Below are 26160 nucleotides of genomic sequence, written 5' to 3' on the forward strand. Positions count from 1 at the left end.
TTCAAAGATGCTCGACATTCTCCTCATGACCTTTTTGCTCTAGGAAGGCGCATGTTGCTCATGAGCACAGCAAGGAAACAGCCATCTGCGAACCAGGAAGCAAGCCCTCGACAGACGCTGGATCTTGCAGTCCCTTGACCTTGTGCTTCTCAGACTCTTGAGCTGCGGAAATAAATACATTTCCTTTTTAGAGTGCTTCATCCATAGTAATTTGTTAAAGCAGCCAGAGCTAACTCAGTTGCCCAAAGTAGCAAGTATTCCCTTAACAGCACAAATATGAAGTGAATACAGCAAAAATATGAAAGCAGGATGTGAATATAATTTGGAAAAACTACAGAGAAGGAATCAAATGTTAATGAATATAATTCCAGAATGCTGTGAGGGAGAGGAAATCCCTGAAGGTTTCCTTATATTGATGTGTGGACCTTGGTGTAAGCCAGCACATCTCAAGAAGCACTTACCTAAGTATCACAGACACAGACCGAATGATTAAATAACAAAGGGATAGTCACCCAGGGTCCATGTGAGTGCCTGGGCTAGTGTGCACCAATGTCAGATACACTGCTACTCTAAAGTGTAGAAACAGAGACATGTGTTTTTAATCCTAAAATATCAGAATTCACTGGATGTGGGATTCAAGAATGCAGTTTTAACTGGTACTCACTGATGTGGAGACAAGGAACCCCCCAGGATCCAGATCATTAGAAATCACTGATAGAAAAGAAGTACTGCATCCATGACAAAGATAATGATAATGGCCATCAACACTATGGATGTTCTCAATTCTTTACTCAAGACATAACCAGAGTTCCTACTGTAAATATAGATTGTGCCTCCAGCAATTTCCAATAATGGATCCTAGGAGGAGAAGCTGTCTGGACTTGTAAACAGCATCCCTGCTACACCAGACACAAGTGAACTACAGATGAAATTTTGAGAAGCACGGAGTTTAGAGAGCTTACTTTTCCATGGCTAGACACTGCTACAACCCCCTCATACATTGTCTGAATTCATCCTGGGAGCCTTAGAGAGGAGGCCGTTTATTACCCCTTTAGAGATGGAGATTCTGAAGCATGGGGAAGATAAGTACCTTGGTCAAGATCAGTACAGTGGAAAGAAATGAGCTGAGCTTCAAGCTAGAAGAGGCAGATAAGATTTATACTTGGGGTGCGGGAAGGGGGGCACTGGTGAGAGGACTTGTGGTTAAAGGTGCCTTCGGCCAAACCTGCTGACCTGAGTTCAATACCCAGGACCAGGACCTAGACACTGAAGGGAAAATACAGATTCATATAAGTAGTCTTCTGACATTCACGTGTGCTCCTTGGCATACAAAGAGACAGAGAGAGAGAGAGAGAGAGAGAGAGAGAGAGAGAGAGAGAGAGAGAGAGAGAGAGAGAGAGAGAGAGAGAGAGAGAGGAAGAAGAAGAAGGAGGAGGAGGAGGAGGAGGAGAAATCAATGCAACTTGTTAACTTGTTCTTTACAATTTTTTAAAACATTTATGTTTTTGGTGCTGGCCAGAGGGGGGAAATGTGAATAGTGTTGATAGGGTGGTTTTTACAGAGAGCTAACGCAAGAAAAGTAAACCTGGGATTTGATTGTTTCTTAGTCTTTTGGCATAGAGTTCTGAGGTTCCTCTAAAATTAACTCTTGTTTGTTTTTGCCTCGTTGTCTAGAAATAACTGATGACAGATTCAACTGAAAACAAGTATATTGATGTTTCTTTGGGTCATTAATAACATTGGGGCGTCCAAGACTACTAAAGAGCTGTAGAGCCAGACTATAACTTGTCAGAAAGCCGACGTTGTAATGGGACTGAAGAGTCTTACACTTGAACCATTTTCTTCATTCAAAAGACTTTCAGCCTTCCTTCCTGAATAATAAACAAAATGGGGAAGAAGGCGGGGAGCCTGTAAATACACCCACTCTTTCTCCTCTGAATATGGGATAATGGAGCAGAAACTGACTTTCAAAGAGCCTGCTATTATTTTTCATTATTATTTAATGATAATGACAGCTGCCTTTCAAAAGATTTCTTAAGGGGGGAGAATTTCTATTCCATGTGAGCACCCACGAAAGGCCAGGTTTCCTAGGTGGTAAGGACATGGGCTGCAAGTCAAAGACAACTTGTTAACCAAATGAGGAACGTAATCCAAACAGCCCTTTGGAGTTAATAAAAGTGTAAAATAGCTTTCCCTACCAGACTGAGAGGAGTCTGATTTAATTATCCATGAGCACCACAGGTGGGAAGCAGTCTTTCACCCATGTCTGGAAGCTGGCCATGAATAGTTCACACCTGCTAAAGAGAAAAGGGAATTGAAGCCATGGGTAAATGAAGGCTGTAGGTGACAGAGCCTCTGGATGAATAGCTTCTACGCCTTCAACCGATGCTCTGGGGGAATCCTTGATATGTTCATGGAAGGCCTGAGAGAGCGGGGCAGGTAGAATTTCTTCTGATCCCCAGCCAAAATCTGCTAAATGCAATGGACACACACACACACACACACACACACACACACACACACACACACACACACACACACACAAGTGATATGGGCTGGGTGCGGGAGCTCAGTAATATGGTGTATGCTTGTCATGTGTAAAGACAGGGTTCAATTTTCAGAACCAAAGGGAGAGAATCATTCCCCACCCCTTTTCTGTTCTACCTGCACCCTCAACAAATTGAACCACATCCACCTCCATTCACGGGAGTGGCACTTTTTTCCCCAAGTCCGCTGATCCACATGGCAATCTTTTCTGGAAACATAGACTCAACTAGAAACAGTTTTTCATGAGCTGTAAAGCATTTCTTGCCCTGGTCAGGTTCATAGGTAAATAATGACCCTAGGGTGATTGTGTATGTGTGTGATTTATATTTCAGAGCAGATTGCTACTAATCATTTAACAGTTAAGAGTCAGGCTGCGAACCAGACTGCCTCACAGGTGTATGTTCCTTTGTCTCCTTGTTATTTTTAAATTTTCTAATTATGGAGATCTTTACATTTTACATAAAAGAAAAACTAATAAGCCTTCAAGCACCGATCCCCTAGTTTTAACAGTTGTTGATGTTTTTGCTAGTCTTATTCACCCTGTGTTCCTTTTTGATATTCGGAGGCAGCACGAGGGAAAATTCTAAACAAAGCATGACTCAGACTCCCTATTGTTACACTACATACACTACTTATGTAACTTGAATTAGCTGCTGACCAGGGTAGGCAGCATGAAGCTTTTGTCCAGTGGTGTCATCCTAACCCCTTGAACCTGAGATTGTATCACTTCACCCTTAGGTAGGAAAGGGGACTGTGTCAATGTGGTTAAGTTTAGCATCTTAAGATTTCGGAGGCTGTGCTGGATTATCTATGTATCCTTAGTAGGGGGTGCAGGGTGGACGGGGCATGTCAGAATTGAGAGAATTTTGAAAACATAGTCACAAAGAGCAAAGGGAGCAAAAATAACAAAATGTTGCCTCAAGAGCTAAGCGATGAGGGAGACTCTGAAAGGTGAAAGTTAAGGAAACTCCCCTAAAGCTTCCAAAGGAGACCAGCCCTGTCTAGACCTTCGCTCTAGGGCTTTTGACTTCCATAACTAGAAAATAGGGCTGGGTGGTGATGGCACATGCCTTTGATCACAGCACTAGGGAGGCAGAGGCAGGTGAATCTCTGAGTTCAAGTTCAATCTGGTCTATGGAGTGAGTTCCGGGACAGCCAGGACTCCACAAAGAAACCCTGTCTCAAAAAACAAAAACAAACAAACAAAAAACCCTAAACAACAAAAACAGAAAATAGGAAAACAATACAGCAATTTCTAAAAACAATGTAAGTTCACATACAAGCACCCATCTCCCTGCCTTCTCTTCAAATATTGGAAGGTTGGGCAAGGGCACCTGCTTGTGACCCCAGCACTTGGCAGGCCAAAGCAGGAGAATTCGGAGTTCAGTGGTCTTCTGACATCTGGTTCTCAGTCATTGCCCTACCTTGTGACTCCTTGTCTATGAGAGTCACAGACCTACTGCAGAAGTCAGGGTTTTGTAACCAGTATTTCCTCGGCCATGAGCTATATTAACTTCCTATAGGTACAACTAGGTAAAAAAAAAAATCCTTTGCAGTAATAAAGAAATATCCCACCGTAGTCCCTTAGCCTGCTCTACCCAAGTGTCCTATGCTGCTGAACATGTGACGTGTGTTTTCTGTAAAACCAATCAGCCCACTATGCTACACTAGCTCTCAGAGGACGCCCAAACGATGGAGCTGGGGTAAACACCCCCAGTGAAGAGAATGGTACACTAAAATAACACAACAAATGCAAATCCAATTCAGAATGTTTCGCCTCCTTCAGGGAAGAAGCCACCATCAGCAGATTATTCCTTCGATTTTTTTTCAATGAGGAGTAAACATAAGCAACTAATTTAGTCACTCTTCATGTTATAAATAGAGACATCCCTGAAGGCTGGTGAGTCACTTACACCTTAGTCTTGAATTACTTTAATCAGATGTGAGGCTTAGGGAATAAAGAGCTTTGATTACCAAGAAAGGAATTTAGGAACTTGGACCAAACTGCTGTCTGCTCAGGGTGTAACCCCATGTGCCAAGAAATGAGAAAGAAAGACAGACTGACAGGAAGGCCCTCAGGGGAGGCATGGCATGCTGCCTGGCTGCTATGAGCTGGGTCCTCTGTACTCCAGCCTGCAGGGAGCCATCCTTCTGGGTTCCCAGCTGTCTTCTGCCCACAGTTTTCATGATATTCCCACGTAATTCCTCATTTTCTTCTTGTGGGAGGCAGTTTATGGTCTGGAAACAGCACAAGTTTTAACTACAAGAATGCACACCAGTGGCTTTATAATGATAAGCTTTTAACCTTGGCTGTGAAATGAGTTTTCAGAAACATGATTTCTTCTTCTGCTAAATGGGGATGGTAGTAAATGCCTCAAAGGGCTGGTAAAATAGCATGGCGCTTGCATTTGCATGCTAAGGTTGCCGGACATAGAACTGGATGGCTTAGCAACAGAAACTTGTCTCTCAGTTTTAGAAGCTAAAAATCTAAGGTCAAAGTGCTGACTAAAGTGTTTTCCTTTTAGGACCATGAGAAAGATTCCTATGTTTCTTTGCTAGCTGTTGGTCACCACGAGATTGCTGGTGATCTTCGGCTTGAACATGTACCACCCCCTTTTCCATCTCAATGTTCACACATTTGTGTATGTCTGTGTTCACAATTCCTCAGTACACATAAAATTTTGGATTAGGGAACCTGCACTGGTGAATACAGATTGTCAGCTTGATGGAATCTAGAATCATGCTGGAAACAAATCTCCAGATATATCTATTAGGGATTTCCTAGATTAAGTTTATTGAGGTGGAGAAGCCCTCGTGAAATGTGAATGGCACCAATCTGTGGCCTGAGGTCTACGGTGAAATATAATAATGGAAGAGAGCTGAGTACCAGTTCATTCATTGCTTCCTGATTCCTGGCTGAGGACGCAACATGACTAACCAGCTGCTTTATGCACCTGCTGCCGTGACTCTCTCACTGTGATGGACTGTGTCTCCTTTAACTGTAAGCTGAGACACCATTCCTCACCTAAGCTGATTCTTGCTGGGCATTGTGTTACAGTGTGGTAACTAAGATGAAGTCCAATATAGCTCTGTAGAAACTCATCCTAACTTGATGAAGTACATCTACAAAGACCTTCACAATCTGAGGCTTACAATTTCAGCTTATGCATTTGGGTGGGGGCAGGCAGAACACAATTTAACCCATCACTGTGCTGGTCTCTCTTAAGCCCCTCTACCTCTTACCCTTCTTTGATAAACAGAATTATTGTCCTGTTGCAAACCTTTAAGTCCCCAGCTTTATATAACTCAATGCAATGAATATGAGAAGTTCTCTCTAATTTCTCTCTAATGCTTCTTCTCTCAACTGCCCTTCTAACTTACTATTGTTTTCGGAAGATGCAAAGATTTAAATTGTAAGCGATCCCAACCTTAGTTCAGTAATATCATATAACTCAGGCAGAGCACAGTTTTGAAATTTACCTTTGGACTTTTCCTGGGGAAAGAATAAACTGAATAAAAATGAGTAAACAAGATTCAAAGGGAATGTTTACGGGTTTGAAAGAATAAGCCATTGTTAAGTATCCAAAGGAAAGTCTCTTCCTACATGCCACGGGGCTTTATTTCACACACCTGATGTCTAAAGCTAGCCAAAGGAAGTGGCCGCATCCTGCAGGAAACCCCAGGATGTTTCCAGGTGGTCCTGGGCACTGACAGTGGGTGGCAAACACATATTTGACTCTGAACAGGATAGCTGCTGAGATTTTTTTTAAGGGCTGAAGCTAAGTAACAAAGGAAGAGGCTTGCCATGGCAGGCAGGTAGAAATGCAAAAAGCTGGGTCTGGGCGATGAAGAGGATTGGATGGCCATGGGGGCTTCTCTGGAAGGACCATACTTCTAGTGGTAAGGTCAGTGCCATCAGGTTGAATGCACATAAACTGTTCAAAGTGTGGATGGAAAAATGGATACATGGCAGCACCCATTTTAGAGTCCTCACTCACTGCCAGGATTTCTCTCAGAATATAGTGGTTTGGAATAGGATTTCGGACAATATAGCAATCTGTCGGTTCTGTTTGTTAGTGTTTCTGACCTAGTTTCATATGAAGTGTTACTAACAAAAACCATTTATTAACAACACTGAACTGTAGCATGAATCCTAATTGGTCTTATTAAAAACCCAGAGCCAGGTATTGGGGTAAATACTGAAAGATCAGAGAAGCAGAGCATCCAGCCACTAGAGAGACTTCTCACCTCTACCCAATCCTCAGCTGAGAGGCTGAGCTCCTGTCTCCTCCCGCCTTGTATTCCTCTCTCGGCCCAGCCATATCACTTCCTGTCTCAACCTCCCTAGTGCTGGGATTAAAGGCCTGTGTGCCTCCCAAGAACTGGAAGCAAAGGTGTGAGATCCCAAGTGCTGGCATCAAAGGTGTGTGCCACCACTGCCTGACTTTTATGACTAACAGAGGCTCGCTTTGCCCTTTGATCTTCAGGCAAGCTTTATTTGTTAGAGCATACACAAAATATCAGCTCACTGAAAAAGGAGCCAAATTTCAATAGATGCTTATAGGCAGATCCAACATTTTAACAGGAATTTTCTGTATGCAATTCATGCTTGAAAACAAGATAATTGACCAAAAAAAAAAATCTCATGATATCTTAAAGTTTGCAATTTTGTGACAGGGCTCATTCATAGCTTGCTTAGGGTGCATGCATACGATAGGTTTGTCATGTCTTGTAGAATCTGGTCTACGGGGTATGTCTTGCTCACCCTCTGTACACTCCAGGATACTAGTCTGCAAAGGGAGGTAATGGGCAAGCTAGGATCAGCCCAGTGCATGTGTTCTGGCTTTGTCATTGCAGACTTGATGTAAGGAATGGTGACCACTGTTGTGGGATATTTGTATACTGTTTGAATATGTATTACTGAGATTGGTTTAATAAAGAGCTGAATGGCCAATAGCTAGGCAGGGGGTATTGGCGGGACTTCTGGGCAGAAAGAAAGGAGGTAAGAGATGAATCCAGGCATGTATCAGTCAGATCTCAATGAGACATGGAGGGAGTCAGACATACAAAATGAAAGAAAGGTAAAAAGTCATGACGCAAAGTGTAGATTAATATAAATGGGTTAGTTTAAGTTATAAGAGCTACTGGGACAAGCCTAAGCTAAGGGCAAGCTTTCATAATTAATAACTCTCTATGTCATTATTTGGGCACTGGCTGGCAGGACAGAGAAAGACTTGTTACAGACCATAGACAAGGGCTACAGATGAATATAACTACGCTTGTTGCTAAAACAGATTTGAATATGGTTCCTAGATTGGAATAATCAGGTTACTGATACCTCTGTACCTGAAGGGAAGTTAATTTGACTAAGGTGGGCAGAGGGACAGAAAGGAGGGGGATATCACTCCTCCCCATATATAGTAAGTGCTCAGCAAGGCTGCCACTCTGTTTTTAAGTGGCAGGAAGACAGCTAATGGATGACCCTCTTAAACTTACAACAAGCCACAGTCTCAGGCAGAAGGGTCTGAGGTATTAGTCCTATTTCACTATTTATCCTGAACTCACAAGTGGATATGGAATAATACAGATAGAATGTGTGTGTGTGTGTGTGTGTGTGTGTGTGTGTGTGTGTGTGTGTGTGTGTGTGTGTGTAAGAACAAGCACAGAATGTGCTGTGACATCAGTGGTAAGCAGATGAGACCAGGTGTGGAGAGGCCAAGTTCTACGTTGACACAGCCCTGTGTAGCGACTCTGCTGAGCTCCCCACCTCATCTTCCTGTGATGCCATTCAGTGAGAGGAGATGTAAAACCAAGCTGCATGCCTACCTCAATGGATATGTGCTCTTCCCTGAGGTTAGCTTCATTATGAAATCCCATAGGGCACAGCATTACTCTTAATAGAGCCACCAAGGTCTCTGTTGGAGTACATTAGCATCTGACTTTCCCATACTCAGTCCATAAGACAGTTCATAAGAAATCAGCTCTGTTTGCAAGTGTGTAGGGGCATAAACACTCCTGCAGATGCAGCGGGTTCCAGTCCCTTTCTTAGAATGGATTCCCTGTCTCTGCTCTTCCCTAAGAAGTCTGGGAATAGGGTGCTGTGGGTCCCAAAGATTCCAATGATCTTATGACCTTGTTTATTAATGGTAACACCCGAGTCTTTGATCAGTACCCTCCTCTCAACAATCTCAGGAGAAGCTGTGTTTCTTTAAAATGTTTTATTATAATATTTAATAAATTAAATTAGCAATGCTTGTTCATGGTTTATTATAAACTAATGAAAGAAAACTACTTAAAATTCCATTCTTGATGGATAATTCTTCTGTGTGGATGTCTTATGAAAATAAAAAGTTTATTGTAATGTATTACCCTTTGGGAAGCTGCTTTTTCCAAGCAAAAGTACCTAATTCTTTTTCTCCCTTAAGAAATGACTGTACTATGGATTAGTTTACATTTTCTAGATTTTACATAAATGGAGTTATATACCATATATAGTTTAGATATGGCTTATTTTACTCTGCAAAATTATTTGAATTCATCTATGTTATAGTACACATGAATAGATCATTCTTTGTTTTTGTTTTGCCTCTTTCCCCATTATGTAGATATATAGCATTTGATTATATATTCACCTATTGATAGACATTTGGGTTCTGGGGAACAGAGATATTTAAAATAAGATTATGACAAATGTCCCTATGTGGTTGGGTGGCATGTTAGCTACTTTTCTTGTTGTTAGAAGAAAATCCCTGTCAGAAGCAGCTGAAGGAAGGGTTGTATGTTGGCTCACACCCCTTTGTGGTGGAGCAGGCATGGCAACAGGAACCTGAAGCAGCTGGCCACAGTGTGCCCACAGGCAGGAAGGAGAGAGAGGTGGATATCGATTGGTCATACACGTGGTATCTCTTTTTCGTCCAGTCTTGGCCCACAGCCCATGGGATGGTGCCGTCCCCATTCCAAATGGGTCTTCCCTCCTGAGCTAAACGTCTCTGGAAATACTATTGTAGACATTCTCAAGGGTGTGGCTTCTGGATGATTCCAAGTCAGTCACCAAGTTACGGTGAAAATTAACCATCACGTACTGTTAATTAAAATATATGGTCATATGTTTTAATTTCTCTTGACTCAACACAAGTGTGAGTAGTTGAATCAAATGATACATGTATGTTAAACTTTCAAAGAAATTTATAAACTATTTTCCAAAGGTATGCATTCCAACCAAGTATATGGTAATTTCAGTTGCTTCACACCCTCATCAATACTTGGTTTGAACAAAACTTTCCTGTACCTTCTTTTTCCAGTTGTTATTCCTGTCTTCTGTGCCTAGTGTGCTGCACGTGTGTGTGCACGAGGGCACACGTGCATGTGTGTGTATGTGTGTGTGTGTGTGTGTGTACATGTGGGGGCCAGAAGTCAGCATCAGGTGTTTTTAGCACTCTTAACTTTAATTTTTCAGACAACATCTTTCACTGAACCTGGAGCTCACTGATTGTCCAGACTAGTTGGCCAGTGAGCCACAGAACTACCTCTTCTGCCTCCCTTGCACTAGGATCACAGGCCCAAACATCGCATCTGGTTTTTACCTGGGTGTGGGGAATCTGAACTCAGGTCCTCGTGTTTCCACAGCAAGTGTTGTACTGGCTAAGTCATCTCCCCAGGTGCCCCCTTTTCCTTTACATTTCAAGTTGTACTTTCTGACGTCTCATTTTCCTTTGCATTTAACTGTCCACGTCTCTGACTCCTTACACTGTGTCTTATGGATTGTTTAGCCTAGAAGAAGTTGGAGGTGTGACTGGCCTTCCTGAGCGCTTTGCCTGTGTTCCATCTTTAACATCTTCCCTGAGAGTTGTTGGTACATGGGTTAATTACCTGGTGTCTGTGAAGCATTTTGAAGTTGACAAATGCTGATTATTATTACACTGGTATCTCGTCCTTTGTTCCAAACAGCTGGCAACTTGAGGTGAAGCAGACAAATTGAAAAATAGCCAAGATAACCGGCATCTCCAATTCAAATGCTGCTAACCACTTTTCCAGAGCTTCCCCTCTTGCCGTCGGTCACTGTCCTGGCACGTGGACCGTCCTTTCTGAGCTGCCTAAGTAGGAGAGAAAGAACTTCAAGGAGAGACATGAAGTGTAGGAAGCAATTGAAGTCCCCAGTGGGTGTATGTAGTTTAACCTCGGCATGGCCATTGTCCATGCCAAGGATCCCACACCCATCAGAGTGGCAAAACCTTCCCCCGACGAGGCTTAGAGAGTTAGCAAAGCCTTCTTCGGGTCCAAATGTGATTGCTGATAGTGTGTATAGAAAATATCCACCATACCTTTCCTCCTTCAGATGTTTAAACTCGGAAGGCTGCTTCCCTGCATAGACTGAGCCTACAGAGACAGGCTAAACCTGCCTCTTGGTTCAGCTGTGTATAATAACCCCACCCCTCTTGTTTAGCTGTGTGTAGTAACCGCGCCTCCCTGTTCAGCTTATATGATAAACACACCGCGCTTCCTGGGTGCTCCAGCTTCTCCACCAGAGAGCCCAGTCCACCTGATCCCCGCTTTTCTGTGTGTCCATGTGTCTGCCCCTTCTTCGTTCCCTCACCGCCCCAGTTAGGTCAGTCCCAGAAGCCGTGCGGAGTACGGTGCTTGGACAGGAGAACACTTCCAGTGTTAACCGTACCTCTCTCTCTCTCACTTCATCTTCACAAAGTGTGCGGGAGGCCATTTTCAGCATGTGATGACTCTGAGGATGAGTCTCCCTGGGAGTTCAGGACTCTGTTCATATCCCCCCCGCTGGGAAGTGGCAGAGCCAGATTTGGAAGCTAGCCTTTCTTGACTCCAAAGATCATGAGCTTGTTCTACCACCTCTGCTCAAGCAGGAAGTGGAAAATGAGTATTGGGAAGACCGAGGCAGAGGAAAGAGAAAAAGAGACTCAAAACAAAGGATGATAAAGCGCCACTCTTTATGACTGATGCAGAGACTTTTAAATAAAAAGAAAAATTTAACTTTGAGGTTGGTGAAATGACTCAGTGGGTAAGGTAATTGTGGCAGGAGAGAAGTAATTCTCTGAAGTTATTCTCTGACCTCTACAGGTATAGACACATGCATACATACATAACACACACACACACACACACACACACACACACACACACACACACACATGCACGAAGGAAGGAAGGAAGGAAAGAAGGAAGGAAGGAAGGAAGGAAGGAAGGAAGGAAGGAAGGAAGGAAGGAAGGAAGGAAGGAAGGCAAGACAGGAGGGAGGGAGGGAGGGAGGGAGGGAGGGAGGGAGGGAGGGAGGGAGGGAGGGAGGGAGGGAGGGAGGAAGTTAACTTTAAAAATGATTGAGCATTGATCTGTGAAGGCCACTATCACTAACTCAGACCTGCCTTGTCATTTGGCCAATGGGGACATTAAGTCAGGGAAGGAAAACAGTCCTTGTTCTAATCTACCCACATCCTGAATCTGACATTGCTATCCTTACTTAATGTAGTAATAAATCTAGCAAACACTAGGATTTGCCTGCTTACTGTGCTAGGCACTTTGTTAAGCCCTTCATGGGTGTTATTAATGATTCCTTTAATCTTGAAGATTCTGACTATTTGTGTTAACAGTAACCACCTTTTTTAAGGAAATAACTTCAAAAGTTTTTGGTAAAACTTTCATTTTGGAATCAACGATTAGTGTGCATGTTCTGTGTTTCATAGGTGACAAGGTCAGTGTCTTCTATTCCAGGATTGATAGGAGGGGTGTGGGATTAAGACTTAAAGTCAATGAGGAGTCTGCACCCTCCTGGCATACAACCCCACACCAGCTGCCTGTGTTTTCCATAACGTTCTATGGCTTCCAATTTAATCAAAACAGAGGACCCAAGTTTACAAAGGTTGCAACACCCGAATCAGACTTTTGGGACCCACTGGGAATGGGGCCCCAAGACTTTCACTTGCCACAATGATTTCTAGTCACTCTCACCACCCCTCACATGCTTGGTACTAGTTTGCAAACCTGTCACAAATCAAGCTGTCACAAGAACAGCAGCACAAACACTTGAGCCAAACAACAATAACAACAATTGGGCTTCCAGGACTTCAGTCGAAGGCTCATGTAGAACAAGCTAGGTTTTTCAAACTCCCATCTATTTTCCTTCCATGGGTATGGTGTGTACATCTGTGGCATATCTAGCGAGGAGCATATGCATGGGGGGGCACACACATGATCCCAAGGACATTGGGTGTCTTCTTCAATTGTTCTCTACTCTATTTACTGAGGCAGAATGTCTTGTTGAACCTGGAGTACACCTGGCTAGTCCAGCTAGCCATCTCATCCCTGAGATTCCTTGGCCCTGCCCTCTAAATGCTGGGATTATAGGTGGCTTCCTTGCCTACTCTGCTTCTGTGTGGCCCTAGGGATTAGAACTCAAATCCTCACACTTGCACAGCAAATGCTTTACCCATCCTGTCTATCCACAATGCCATCTCTCTGGCACACAAAATCTTGTTCTTTACTATGGCTTTTTTTTTCTCTTGCAAAGTCAATCGTTACCATGACAACAGAGGGATGGAGGGACATAGCTGTAGTGGGTAGCCATTCCAGGCTAAGACCCGAAAGAGACAAAACAACGGTCAGGCCAAAAAGGGCCGTGGCCATGTGCAGCCAATCCGCTGCACAAACTGCGCCCAATGTGTGCCCAAAGACAAGGCCATTAAAAAGTTCGTCATTCAAAACATTGTAGAGGCCGCTGCTGTCAGGGACGTATCCGAAGCCTCAAAGGGGGTGGTATTTCCAGGTCAAAGTTGGAACGGCTACCCACTACATATAGCCCTTCAGAGTTTTCTCATGGCAGATTTTAAGAGATCTACATAGATAGCTTGAATAAACCATAAAATGTGTAGGGCTTTGGAATGACTCAAACCTACACATACCACTGGACACATTGCTGTGTCACTGATCCTGTGGGTGCAGAAGTTGGCATGCCAGCATTGATCTTTACTACCCAGGTTCATTCTGCAAACTTCCAATTGTCTCTGAAGAATTGTGATTTTTTTTTCATGTTCACATTTAAATGACTGATTGCGGTCAGCATTAATGGATCAGATCTGACTAGTAAGTAAGATAGCCACACTGGGAGGATCATTTTGTAACTTCTTCAGTCCTACTTAATGATCTGGAAAAGTAATTTACTAGGTTTAATGTAGAAGCTGGAAAAATTTATTTCAGTCCCCTCCCCCTACCACAACTTATTGCCTCCAGATATATAGCTTATTCACCTTGTGAAGACTGGTACTTCTCCTTCTCAATCTATTTTGATCTTTTGCAGATGTTCTTGCTCTGTTGTGGGAAAGTCTTACAAAATCAATAAGATAAAGGTAGATATTTTTAGTTTGTATAAAATATACACAGGGAGAGAAGATGAGCCAGCAGTCAGTCATTCACATTCGAGTATAAACAGCTTTACAAATATTAAGATGGGGATGCTCTTTAGAAAGCAAGCTTTTGTTTGGAATTGATGCAAGGCAGTGTATTGAAAACTGAAGACGAGTTCTTTCTGTGAAGGGGTCTTTGGAAAAGAAGAGAGAAGATATTTAAATTATTGGTATAAAAGGTATTGTTGATTTATCTTATAATTTTTTTCCCAAGGAAAGACATTGTCTTCATTATATTCATTCCGTTTCCAAGGAACACCTTTTCAAAATGATTTTTGTTTAAGATAAGGTGGGCCCACCACAATATCTCTATTTACCATCTGCCAGCTGCTAAGCACATCACACTCACTGTCCCATTTAATCTCCTGAGTAGCATCGGGAGTCAGAGCTACTCAGAAGGTATCTCCCTGGTGCTTGCTCTGTACCGCATTAAGCCTTCTACAGATTTTAACTCAACTCATCTATCTTCACACCATCTTCTGCGATGGATGCTAATAGTTGCCATTTTATAGACGCAGAAGCTAAAATTCAAAGGAATTGGATGACTGGCAGCTAGCCTGCTCTGGAGCAGGATGTATGCTCTGGTTTCCCAGCTGCAGAATCAACATTGCTCACCTCTAGTGTACATGTGTTTGCCAGCAAGGACACAGAAGCAGCAGGAGTGAGAACCCCCAAAGATACACGACTCAGGAACACCAGAACTGTCCTCACGCCACCCAGAGAAGTTAGAACCTTCAACCCCAGCACCAAGTTGCACATTTTCTCTACTTTGGTCACTCATGACTAATGCACGGGCCATAGTGCTGGTGTGAAAAAACAGCGACATGTATGTGCCTCCTACTCTGTGCAGATTTCACTCTAGCACTTAATATGACAATGAAGCCAGGCCTGGTAGGGTAAGCCTGTCATCACAACCCTTAAAAGGCTGGGGCAGGAAGACCCAGCCTAGGTGAGAATCTGTCCCAAGAAAAATATATATATAATAATATATATTGTAGATTTGTAGATTATATAATGTGTGTGTGTGTGTGTGTGTGTGTGTGTGTGTGTGTGTGTGTGTGTGTGTGATTAGAATGAAAGGGTCAGAGAGACAAGATGGCTGAACAGGTGAAGGTGCTTTCCTCTAACCTAAATTTGATCTCCAGAACCCACATGGCAGAGGGAGAGAACTGACCCCTGCAAACTCTCCTCTAACCTCTGCTTGCGTGCTAAATATTACATGGGTATAACAAATAAATAAATGAATAAATAAATAAATACCTTAAAAGAATGCAAGGTGGGGGAATGAACTGTCATATGAATTTAGCTCACTGCAAGGTTTCTTTGAGTTCTTACTAGACCTTGAGTATTGGTTTATGAGACCCCTCTCTGTACTGACAAGCTTATCACTGTCAAAGACAGTCTTTGACCTAATCTGGAGCAGTGCTTCTTAATCTTTAAGGAGCATACACGTCATCTGCACATCCCAATAAATGCACATCTGGGTGGGCCTGAGATTCCGAATTCTCAACAAGCTTAATCTGGGTCTCCAGAATCAAACTGGACAAAGGGCCCTTTCATGCACAGAAGAGCATTTAAGTTCAGGGGAATCAACACTGGGCCCAAAAGGAATGGTGATCTCTGCCGGTCTCAGCAATGGAAGGGATGCAGAAATGCATCTGGTCCAATTATCCAACTGATGCTTGCTGTCCTGTTGCTAGTCAGTCATCCTAGCCCTTGACCTAAGTAAGTATTCTGCATTGAGTGTTACTGAATAGTCAGTGGAAGAAGAGAAATTCTGAAGTGATGCTTAAGTCACAGGAGTGGTTTAAGAGCAAGACTTAAGAGACTGCCTTTCTCATGCCCAAATGAGGAGACATGTGCCTCTGCAGAATATTTTTCAGTGTCTTTGGATATATGTTCAAATTTTTTCATAATAAATGTGCTGTGCCAGAGCATAAAATGAGAGTGCTGATTCCCCCAAGCATTTACCTCCCACCATGCAATAAAGATTGAGCGCTGACTGACAGGTGAGAACCAATGGCAGATGTGCAGCAGCTGTGCTCTTTCTTGATGGTGCAGATAGCACATACCAGGCCCCTGGTATCAGATACTTTCAGTGATCAGGAGTCACTAGGATCACGCTATAGTTATTTCTTCATTATAGTATTTTCTTTATAGTTTATTTCTTTATAGTTATTTATAGTTATTTCACACTATACATTTCTACTATCGAAGCCTGAACCAGAGACACTCATTTTGTTTGGTTCTCTAATTGAAGGGATGCTGATGTCTCTTTTCCCACTCATCCTTGTACTCCAGCTGTTTCACAGTTCTCTGCTTTCCGTTTCAGGTGCCAGGAGAGAGTGAGAAACAGTGGAAAGCAGCCCTCGTTGTTCTGACTGAGAAAGATCTTTTAATCTACGACAGCATGCCACGAAGAAAGGAAGCCTGGTTCAGCCCGGTGCATTCATATCCACTTCTTGCCACCAGGTAGCCTGGACTGTGGGTTTGGGAGATGTGTTGCAGGCTTGATGGTGTTTTAATCAATTATAATTATTTCAATATATTCAAATGTTGTCTAACATATGCCCAGGGCTGAGAGCTCCTTAAGAATATAGGTACACATTTGCTGGGAGCCATCCTGGCAGTGGACAGGTCCCAGCAGAGGATGTAAGGAGCTGGCGAGGGAAGGAGATGAGCCAAGCCATGGTGGTGGTGAGAATCTTGCAGCCTGACTGACTAGCAGCAGAGTGCTTCTTTATTTATACAGAATTCAATAAGCAGGGATAGATTCATGTTGTTCCAAAACACAGATTATATCATTTTCAGTTTTGGACATGTGTTTCACTTCCTCTTGCTCATCTTTTAGTCATCACTAACAAACTGTGACAGAACAGAGTTATCATTTTCAATCATTTTCCCTCAAGTTTTGACATCATTAATAAATGATAACAGGATTATCATTTTTACTCATTAACCCTATAACACAATTTTTAAGAATCTAGAGGCATATGACAACCAGTTCTCAGGCTAGTAGCTTTTGTGGTTACAAGAACACTAAACCAACACAAAATCCTTCAAGACAGCCCAGGCATTTTGCCATGTCCCAAGCAGTATATTATTACCTCTTAATGATCACAGTGCCCAAGCTGCTACAGTTATTACTTAAATTCTGGCATAATACAATGTTTATATTTTATATATTTATAGAATTTGTTTATGTGTCTTATCCTGGCATTCTGTTGTTCCTTGGTCATATAATACCACAGTGGCTCTGCATGTGCTAAATTTCCTAAGAAAGGGAAGTCCTGACATCTCATTCTTTTATCATCTTTCCACTCCATTCTTTGCTCATCAATGTAAGTCTCTGTATAAGGCAGAGGTAACTTCAGCCGATCTAACTTTGTTGCTGTATATGCCATGTAATTGTCTGAGTGTGTAGCAGGGAGAGGCTGGCAGTCTCATCTGTGGTCAACTCCTCTAGCCCACTGAATCTTGTTGACCTTTTTAAGTTTACTTTGTTTTGATTATCTTGTTCCTGAGTAAGTCCAGGGACAGATGTTTCAAGAATATCTCATAGCCTCATAAAGAGACATCTGGCTTCTTCATGTGTGTCACAACCTCCAAGGCGTAAGGAAGACTTTCAAGTAGATAAGGATATCTCCCTAAAAGTGGGAGGGGCAGTATGTTCAGGACTTTCCTGGATAAGCTTAGAAGCAGTACTCCTGAGAGAAGGCATAGATGATTCATAAGAAATTTTCCATCAATCCAATATCCCTAAATTGTACAAATATTAAAAGTCTCCCAAGTATGCAACAGGTGGAGAGGAAAACCAAAGGTGGCATGGCAGCTATCATGTGGCTCAGCTTTGCTGATCTTGGTCAATCAGCTGTGCTGGCTTTTTGACTTCTGCCATTCCCATCAGGTATGGCTGTGCCGCATGTTTAGCTGGGTAAGTTACTATCTGTTATTAAACAAGGCAACATGGAGACAACAGAATACCCATCTGTCATTAAGGAACCAAATCATTTGTGTGATGTCCCAGACTTGAAATTTTTCTGGATACCCATCCTATCCCCCTTGGAAATGATCTAGATTTATGTGTTTCCAGTCTTGGGGTCCAAATGTAATCATCAAGCAAGGGTCTTTACTTGGCAACACAGCAAATAGCCTATGCAAATGTCCATTATGCTTATGAGAGTTTCTCTAAAGAAGTTCCTCCTGATGTGGGTGATGTTCCCGTGGAAGTGGGACCACCTCATTCTGTTTCTTGGACTGTTTACTGTATACTAGCTACTCATGTGAATTATACCTTTTCTTAGACCACCTCACTGGGCTGGGATTGACAAACAAAAAGCTATATGCATAATGTATATAATTGGGTGAATGCAGAGGGATGTTCATATTCACAAAACCATCACCACAATCAATGCCATACTGCAAATTTACCACCTCCAGGAAGCTCCCCCCCACTCTTTTTATTTTGCATGATGGAAACCTTGTATTTTTTTGGTCAAAACCTACCAGTTTCTTCCTCTCCTCAACTCCTGGTAACAATCATGAAACTCTATGAGTTTGGCATTTTAGAGTCTGCACATAAGTTGAATCATGTAGCATTTGTCCTTCTGTTTCTGACTTATTTGACTTAGCTGAATTTTTTTCTAAAACAGAATAACATTCAATTATTTACACACACACACACACACACACACACACACACACACACACACACACACACATACGCACACACACCACATCATATCACATCACATTATATTTTCCTTACAGAGGAACATTTGGAGACCTCATATTTGCTGAATTCAAGTACATAAGTAAGCTAGTGGTAACCAAAAGCGAACGATGCTGACACAGTAACATGGATGCTTATAGAAAACAATAGAGAAATAGATCTGCCCATTTACAGTCAATTGATCTTTGGCAAGGCTACCAAGAAGAGAAGACATATGGGGAGAGCATGATCATTTCAATAAATGGTTCCGGGAAAAATGGATATCCATATGCAAAAGAATGAAATTGGTCCCTTATCTCAAACCACATAGAAAAATCAACTCAAAAGAGATTAGGAGCATATTTAAAAGTAAAATCTGAAATCCAGAAACCCCTAGGAGAAAACCTTCTTGACAGTGAACTTAGCAATACTTTTTTGGATGTAACAAAAAGCAAAATTAGATAAATAGGATCACAACAAACTAAAGAGTTTCTGAATGGCAAATGAAACCACAAAATAAGCCTACAGGAAGTGGGGAAAGATTTGAAAACCACATATCTGACAAAAGGGTGATACTCAGAACTCAATATACAAGGAGGTCTTACATCTCAATAACAACTACAACACACACACACATACATACACACACAGAGGCCTTGATTAGAAAATGAGCTATAAACCCCAAGAGACATTTCCCAGAAGATACATAAATAGACAGCAGGTATGTGTAAAAATAGCTCAACATCACTAGTCCTTAGTGATGGCTATTATTAAAAAGTATAAAAATAAAAATCATTTTTAATATGGGGATAAGGAGCCTTTGCTCACTATTTCCGGGGCCACAAAAGGAGGCAGCCACTATGAAAAAGTGTGGAGAGTTCTCTAGAAGTTAAAATAAAGCCATCATTTGACCTAGCAATCTCACTCCTGGAGATGTATTTAAAGAAATTAAGGCTGGTATCTCAAAGAGATAGTTAGACTCCATATTCATTGCAGCATGATTGCTCCCAGCCATGTCATGAAATGAGGTCAAAGTGCATCGCAGTTATATCCTCTTCCTTAAAGGCCTGTGTCCTTAGAAAACAGTAAATGAAACTTGGGTGTTGCCTTGAAGTCGCTGAAAATTCCCTGGCCTGGCTTCTGCTGCCAGCTCTTCCTCTGCCTGGTTTGTGACAGTGGTCTGGCTCAGTTCCTTATGTGGCACTGTGATTTCCTCTTAGAAGTTGGATGTGTGAACATAATTGTCATCTTCCTGACATAGTCCCTGCCAGTAAACCAGGGCCTCCTTGGTGATCTGTTGGGTGAACTATTGGACAATGTGGGGAAGGCTTCTTTTGAAGTTTGGTCCAGCAGACTCATCAGAGCACATCTAAGCTTTGGGCATCTGTCTTGAGAGAGACACATGGCAGGTGCCCTAACAACAATTATAGTCAAAGCTTCTCTACAGGAAAGGGAACCCAAAGCAGTAGAATAGGTGCTAACATAGATCACAGCGACAACCCTTTTAGAGTTGAAATTCTTCTGATTTCCAGTCATGGTTGATGGTGGACACCGGTAAAGTTGACCTGAAGATAGAAATTTTGGGTTTTGTCCCATGAATTTCAGGGAGATTTTTGAAGATTAGGATCCAGATCTATATGAGTATAAAAATAAAAAAGGATTGAGTTTTCCATGCTTCAAAATCTGTGGCAGAATGACTCTTACGGCACAGTACAGTGTTATAATGAGCCTGTAGCAATTGTCTTAACACGTTGACACAGAGGTGGAGATATGTCATGCTAACTCAGGCCCATCACTTTCACCATGCAATTCACATCCACAGCACTCAAGTTCACATTCCAAGGAATTCCTGCAGCTGCAAGCAAAGAGAGATTAGAGCATAGAGACCATTCCAGTTACCCGGAGGGAAACTGAATGGGTACCTCTCATAGCAATTGTCGGGAATGAAAGTGCAGTGTTGGGGAATATTACTTTAAGGTGTGTCACTTTTGTTTATGTTGCATTTGTTTGACTCTGTGAAGCTGTGTTACTGTGCCTGTCTAAAATACCTGATGGTCCAATAAAGAACTGAATGGCCAATAGAAAGGCAGGAAAAAGGATAGGTGAGGCTGGCAGGAGAAGAGAATATAAAGAAGGAGAAATCTGGGGGTAAAAAAAAAAAAAGTAGCCAGAGAAGGAGGAGGACTCCAGGGGCCAGCCACCCAGCTACACAGAAAGCCATGGAGTAAGAATAAGATTTACGGAAGTTAGAGAACGGGAAAAGCCCAGAGGCAAAAGGTAAATGGGATAATTTAAAGATAAGTAAAGCCAGCTGGAAACAAGCCAAGCTAAAGCCGGGCATTTATATGTAATAATAAGCCTCTGTGTGTGATTTATTTGGGAGCTATTTACAAACAGAGTAAAAACAATGCAAATAGGGTAGTTTCTAGGTAACTCTCGGGAAACATGGAAATAAAACTAACTGCAGCTCATTTATCAGATTCCTCCTCATAACTTATGGAAACCATGATCAGTGGTGACACTTTTTCTTTCGTTCGTTCATTCATTCATTCATTCATTCCTCAACATTCATAATCCATGTGTTATGTGCCAGAAATTGTAATTAAGTCACAAACTAAAGAGGTGAAATAAAGTTCAAACTCACGGAACAAATATATTGATGGGCAGCAGTATCCAAGGAACTATTTAGACCGAATACAACAACAAGATGCTGACGACTGTCTGGAGATGGGCTGAAGAATAATGTTGGAAGTCAAGCCTGAGTGAGAGAACTCATCAGAAAATGATGGTGGGAGCTGGAGAAAGGGGCAAGGCTTGCCAGAAAGCAGAGAAATTCAGTCACAGAGTCCCTGCTTCCTATATAATGCAGTGTGGTGGGGTCAGAGCACCAGGCATGGCCAGATCATGGAGATAAGAACTAGTATCTGGCCTGGGCAGGTGCTCAGCACTTGACATTATTCTCCCCTGAAGCTCTTACATCCATCCATCCCACAAGCCTGTGGCACAGCATCTCCTCCTGATTCAGACCCCAAGCAAGGCTCAGAAGGGTTAAGGAACTGGCTCAAGGTCAGAAGGGTACCACACCACTGGAGGTCCACTCAGGTGGTGGAATGCAGAGTTAACCTTTTCACTATTCCTGTGTGCTCTTATCAGCCTGAGCCCTGGGGACCACTGAGAGTCTTTGGAGGAGGTAGCAGTCACAGATACGATCAGAGTAGACATCCTTACCTTTGGCATACAAATCACAAAGGTCAAGGGGTGACTGCTGAATTCAGACAGTGGTTCCAATTCCATGATGAAGAAAAGAGAAACAAATAGGTAAAAAACAAAAAAAAAATAAAACCACATTTCTGTGAGAGTACAGAGTCTTGGGAGACATAGTCATTTCCCAGTGGTCACTTTCAACTCTTCCAGAATGAGACCAATCGCAGCAACAATGTGACTTGGTGAACTTGGAAGGCCTAAAGAGGTTTCACATAGGCCTGTCTCCCTAGAGGTGGAAAAGGAGACAGTGAGTGAGTGGAAGGAAGTATTAAACTAAGGAGAACCAGGAAGCAGGGATAAGATGGACCAGGAGCCACCAAGGTGCACTGGATATAGTTTCCCAGCCTCCACCTGACCCCACAGAGAACTCTAAGGCTTCCCCCTCCAACATGACAACCACTAGCCTCTTATGCATACATCAGCAAATTAAATGTAAATAAAACTAAAAGTGTGCTTTCTATCTTAATAAATACATTCAAGCACTCAAAAACCATATGTAACTAGTGGCTACCATGATAGACAGCACATGTCCAAGAGGTTCCCCAGACTACTGAAAGCTCTATCGGCCAGAGCACATACCTATTCCTAGAGTATATACACTGTTATACACACAATGTCTGACTTCTGGCAGCTCAGCCTCGACTTTTTTTTTTTTTTTTTTTTTTTGAGACAGGGTTTCTCTGTGTAGCTTTGTGCCTTTCCTGGAGCTCACTCTGTCACCCAGGATGGCCTCGAATTCACAGAGATCTTCATGCCTCTGCCTCCCAAATGCTGAGATTAAAGGCGTGCGCCACCACCGCCCGGCTCAGCCTTGACTTTTTGACATTATGATAATGCTGAAAAGTTATACCTTGGCAGAAACAACAGTGTCCTATATTGCTAAGTTATGGTGTTAAGTAGGGTAAATATAATCAGTGAGTTGTTGACTTGATATTTTTGGTGTAGGGTAGGTTTATCAGTTTTCAATCCCACTGTAAGTCGAGGAGCACTGGTACATGACTCCTTCAGAGTTTGTCCCGACTCAGCTCAGTTAGCAGCCTTGCCCCTCCCCCAAGGAGTCCTTCAGCAACTAAGGATGCTGGATAGCTATCACCTTTGGGGGGGTCTTAATACTGGCTGCATAAGCAGGCACAGCAGCTCCATGGTCAGGGCCATTGCCAAAGAAACAGACAGATGACAGATGGTCCTTAAAAGCAAAGTCTCCAGAAGGAAAGGTCGATTCTCAGAAACAGGGTGTGGGACGTGAGAAGCTTCCATGGCAAGGTTGACAAAAAGATGTGATGCAGGTTCACAAATGCCAGGGATGGATTGTGAGCAAACCACAGAAAGAAATGTAAAGCCATAGACCTTTATCTGGTGTGAGAATGAAAATGGAAAAACTCTTAAAGTGTATAAATGTAGTTGGTTAGAACAGAACACGATATTAAAATATTGGAGTCTACCACTAATCTTAAAGGAGAGCCAGTGGCAGGACATGCTTCCTCAACTCACCATCATCCTCCCAACTAGCACAGGCTAACCACTGAGGTGCAAAATGGAATTCATTCTGTACATGTACAAGACCTACCTACATGCAAGAATAAAGTCAGGGCCATGCATATTACTCGGAAACTCCCTCCATCTGGCAGTTGGGGTGTTCAGGATGTCAAGGTGGCTCAGTTCATTCCCACTTCATCCCCTCCAGCTAGCAGGCATCTCACTATGTGCTCCTGAGTGGTAGTCAGAACTGTAAGAGCAAAGAATTTTCATCTTAGTCTCTCTTCTTCCATAACAGTGCCTACCTCCAGGCTAACCAACCCTCCTATCTCTCAGAGCCCTCATTTGTTAAATGCACTCAGTGGGATGTCTTTGCTATAAAGCCCATGGGACAATGTGCTCTGGAGAAATAGGTTTTTAATAGACTTTTGCCTTGGATACCAGCCACTGTAGGTCATTTTTCCTGTTCAGCTTCTCTCTGGAAACTCCATGTGAAGACTTTCATAAACTAGACAATGAAAACAAAGCCCATTCCCCTCCCTGTTGACTCAGGAGATGGGGCCTCTATTCAGATCCATGCAGAGCTTCCAAATGAGCCATGGAAGTCAGGGTTCCCTCCAGGGGTAACTGGAGCTGCTCTCTGATTGCACACAAAACAGACTCTTAGAGGTGGAGAGGGGGCTGGGCTGACTCTTTCAGTTTCTCAGCAGAATCATTTCTGGAAGCAGTGGGGGTGGGAGCTAGAGAAAAATGGGGTTCCTCCTTGTGGCGGCTACCCCAGCTTGGAAATGTAGACTGCTTCGCTAACTTCTTATTCATGAAGTAAATCTTTTGTTTCTCTCCTGCATTGGATACTTCTTTCTTTTGGGGACCAAATGTCAAATAAGAAGGTGGGATTTGTTGTTGTTGTTGCTGCTGCTGGTGGTGGTGGTGGTGGCTCGCAGTTTGAGATCATGCAATTCCTGTCACTCAATCTCATAATGAAAGAAAGTGGTGCCTTGCTTGGGTCCCAGTGCAAAGTGAAGATGTAGTTGTGGGTGGTAACAGGTCAATTTCTGTTGGTATCTGTTGCAGTCTTCCTCGGCTCACTACTAATTGTTTGTGTATTGTCTCATCACACCAATGCTCCTTCCAGGTCACAGATTCTAGCAGTTTACGATCTGCCCTCAAATACCAGCTCTGTAACTTTAGGCAAGTTTCTTATCTTTTTGCCTTATATAATTCGTCTGTAATTTGAGAAGCACTGTCTACACCTACCTGATTGGTTGCAATGATGATTATCATGTCAATGTAAATTTCTTAGAGTAGGATTGACACATGGTAAGTGCTCAAACATTATTTTTAACCCTTTCTCTACTTGGTGTTCACAAGTATATCGCTACCTTTTTAAAACACTGCCAACTTGTGATCACCTGAACTTTACAGGTGATCAGTCTCCATAGCACTACCCAAGACAGCTTTTAAAAGCTAATTATCAAAAAAGTAAAAAGTAAAACTAAGGAAACACAAAGTCTCAAAAATATTCTTTCTCCTCTCATATGCAGAATTTAGATTTTATTATTTGGGAAGAAAGCGGAGGGGAGAGCCTGAGATAGAGGAGCAGGGTTTGTGATTATGAGCATGTCTTGAGGATATGCACACAAAGGCTCAAAGGAAGCCCATGTTTTGCATGCTAACTGAAAATTAATAAATGATGAAAAGTCCCTTTAAGAATACTTCCATAAACTAGTTGTATTTGCTGGCAGAGAGGTGAATGGTTTGACAGACCTGGATTCAGACTCAGGGTGTACAGTCAAGCCCTGTTTAAAGTCTGTGTGATTCTGAGCTGGTTACTTCTTTCAAGTTCCTTGTCTGAAGAAAAAAAAGAAAGATGGTTAATAATGTCTACCACAGCAGGACAGTCACAATATAATTAATTGTTATGTAAACTCAGGATTGGTAACATTTATGTATCAATTATATGATATTTAGGGGAGGTGGCAGGAAATTCATTTATGTTGTATGTATATCTTATCCACACAGCCTAAATGGAACTCCACACAATAGTTTTGTGCATGAAACTGTTTCATGATCACAATGTGGAATTTTCTACTTGTGACGTCGTGTTAGTGCTTACAAAGTTCAGTTTGGAGTTTTTGATAAGGAGTGTTCAACCTGCAGATAGACTGGGGAAATCATTTTCCTAGAATCCCAGAGGCTGGAAGTCCAGGGGGAGGGTGCTGGTGTAGTTGTTCTGGTGATGATTCTCTTCTTGGTACACATCTGGAGACCATGTACCAAGACACAATTCCTCTGTGACTCTCCATAGGAGGATTGGGGCCCATTCTTTATGACCATATTTACCTGAATTAGCTCCTTAGAAGTCCTAATTCAAGACATGGTCAGCCACACTAAGGCAGTGAAGACTTCAGTGTATGAATTTAAAAAGGTGCACAATTCACTCATGCATTCACCGCTTTGCTCAGAGCAATGACCCAAAAAGCCTTATTTAACATAGTATATGGCACAAGTCACTTCAAGGCTCCTCTCTTCCCCTTAGCAGTCCTGGGGAGCATCGTTCAGACTGTCACAGGTACTGTCTTCCTTCACACACAGGGAGACTAGCTGGCACCACAATCAATAGGCAAGTGGTCTCTTCAGAATTGAGTTACTTCTTCACCCAATTCATAGTTGATTAATTTGGTTGAGTTTTTTTAAAGACTCAGACATAGGTTTTATATATATATATATATATATATATAT

At 42.4% G+C, this 26160-nt stretch overlaps 1 protein-coding gene across 1 annotated transcript in view; it reads left to right on the forward strand.

Annotated features, from left to right (window-relative positions):
* Positions 1-26160, forward strand: part of Sntb1 (syntrophin beta 1) — a 255315-nt gene that overhangs the window by 203462 nt on the left and 25693 nt on the right. Inside the window, exon 5 of the mRNA XM_042265484.2 lies at positions 16300-16439. Within this exon, the coding sequence (XP_042121418.1) occupies positions 16300-16439 (140 nt within the window). The remainder of the gene's footprint in view (positions 1-16299; positions 16440-26160) is intronic.

This window comes from Peromyscus maniculatus, chromosome 20 (genome assembly GCF_049852395.1).
Source record: "Peromyscus maniculatus bairdii isolate BWxNUB_F1_BW_parent chromosome 20, HU_Pman_BW_mat_3.1, whole genome shotgun sequence".
Classification (NCBI taxonomy): Eukaryota; Metazoa; Chordata; class Mammalia; order Rodentia; family Cricetidae; genus Peromyscus; species Peromyscus maniculatus.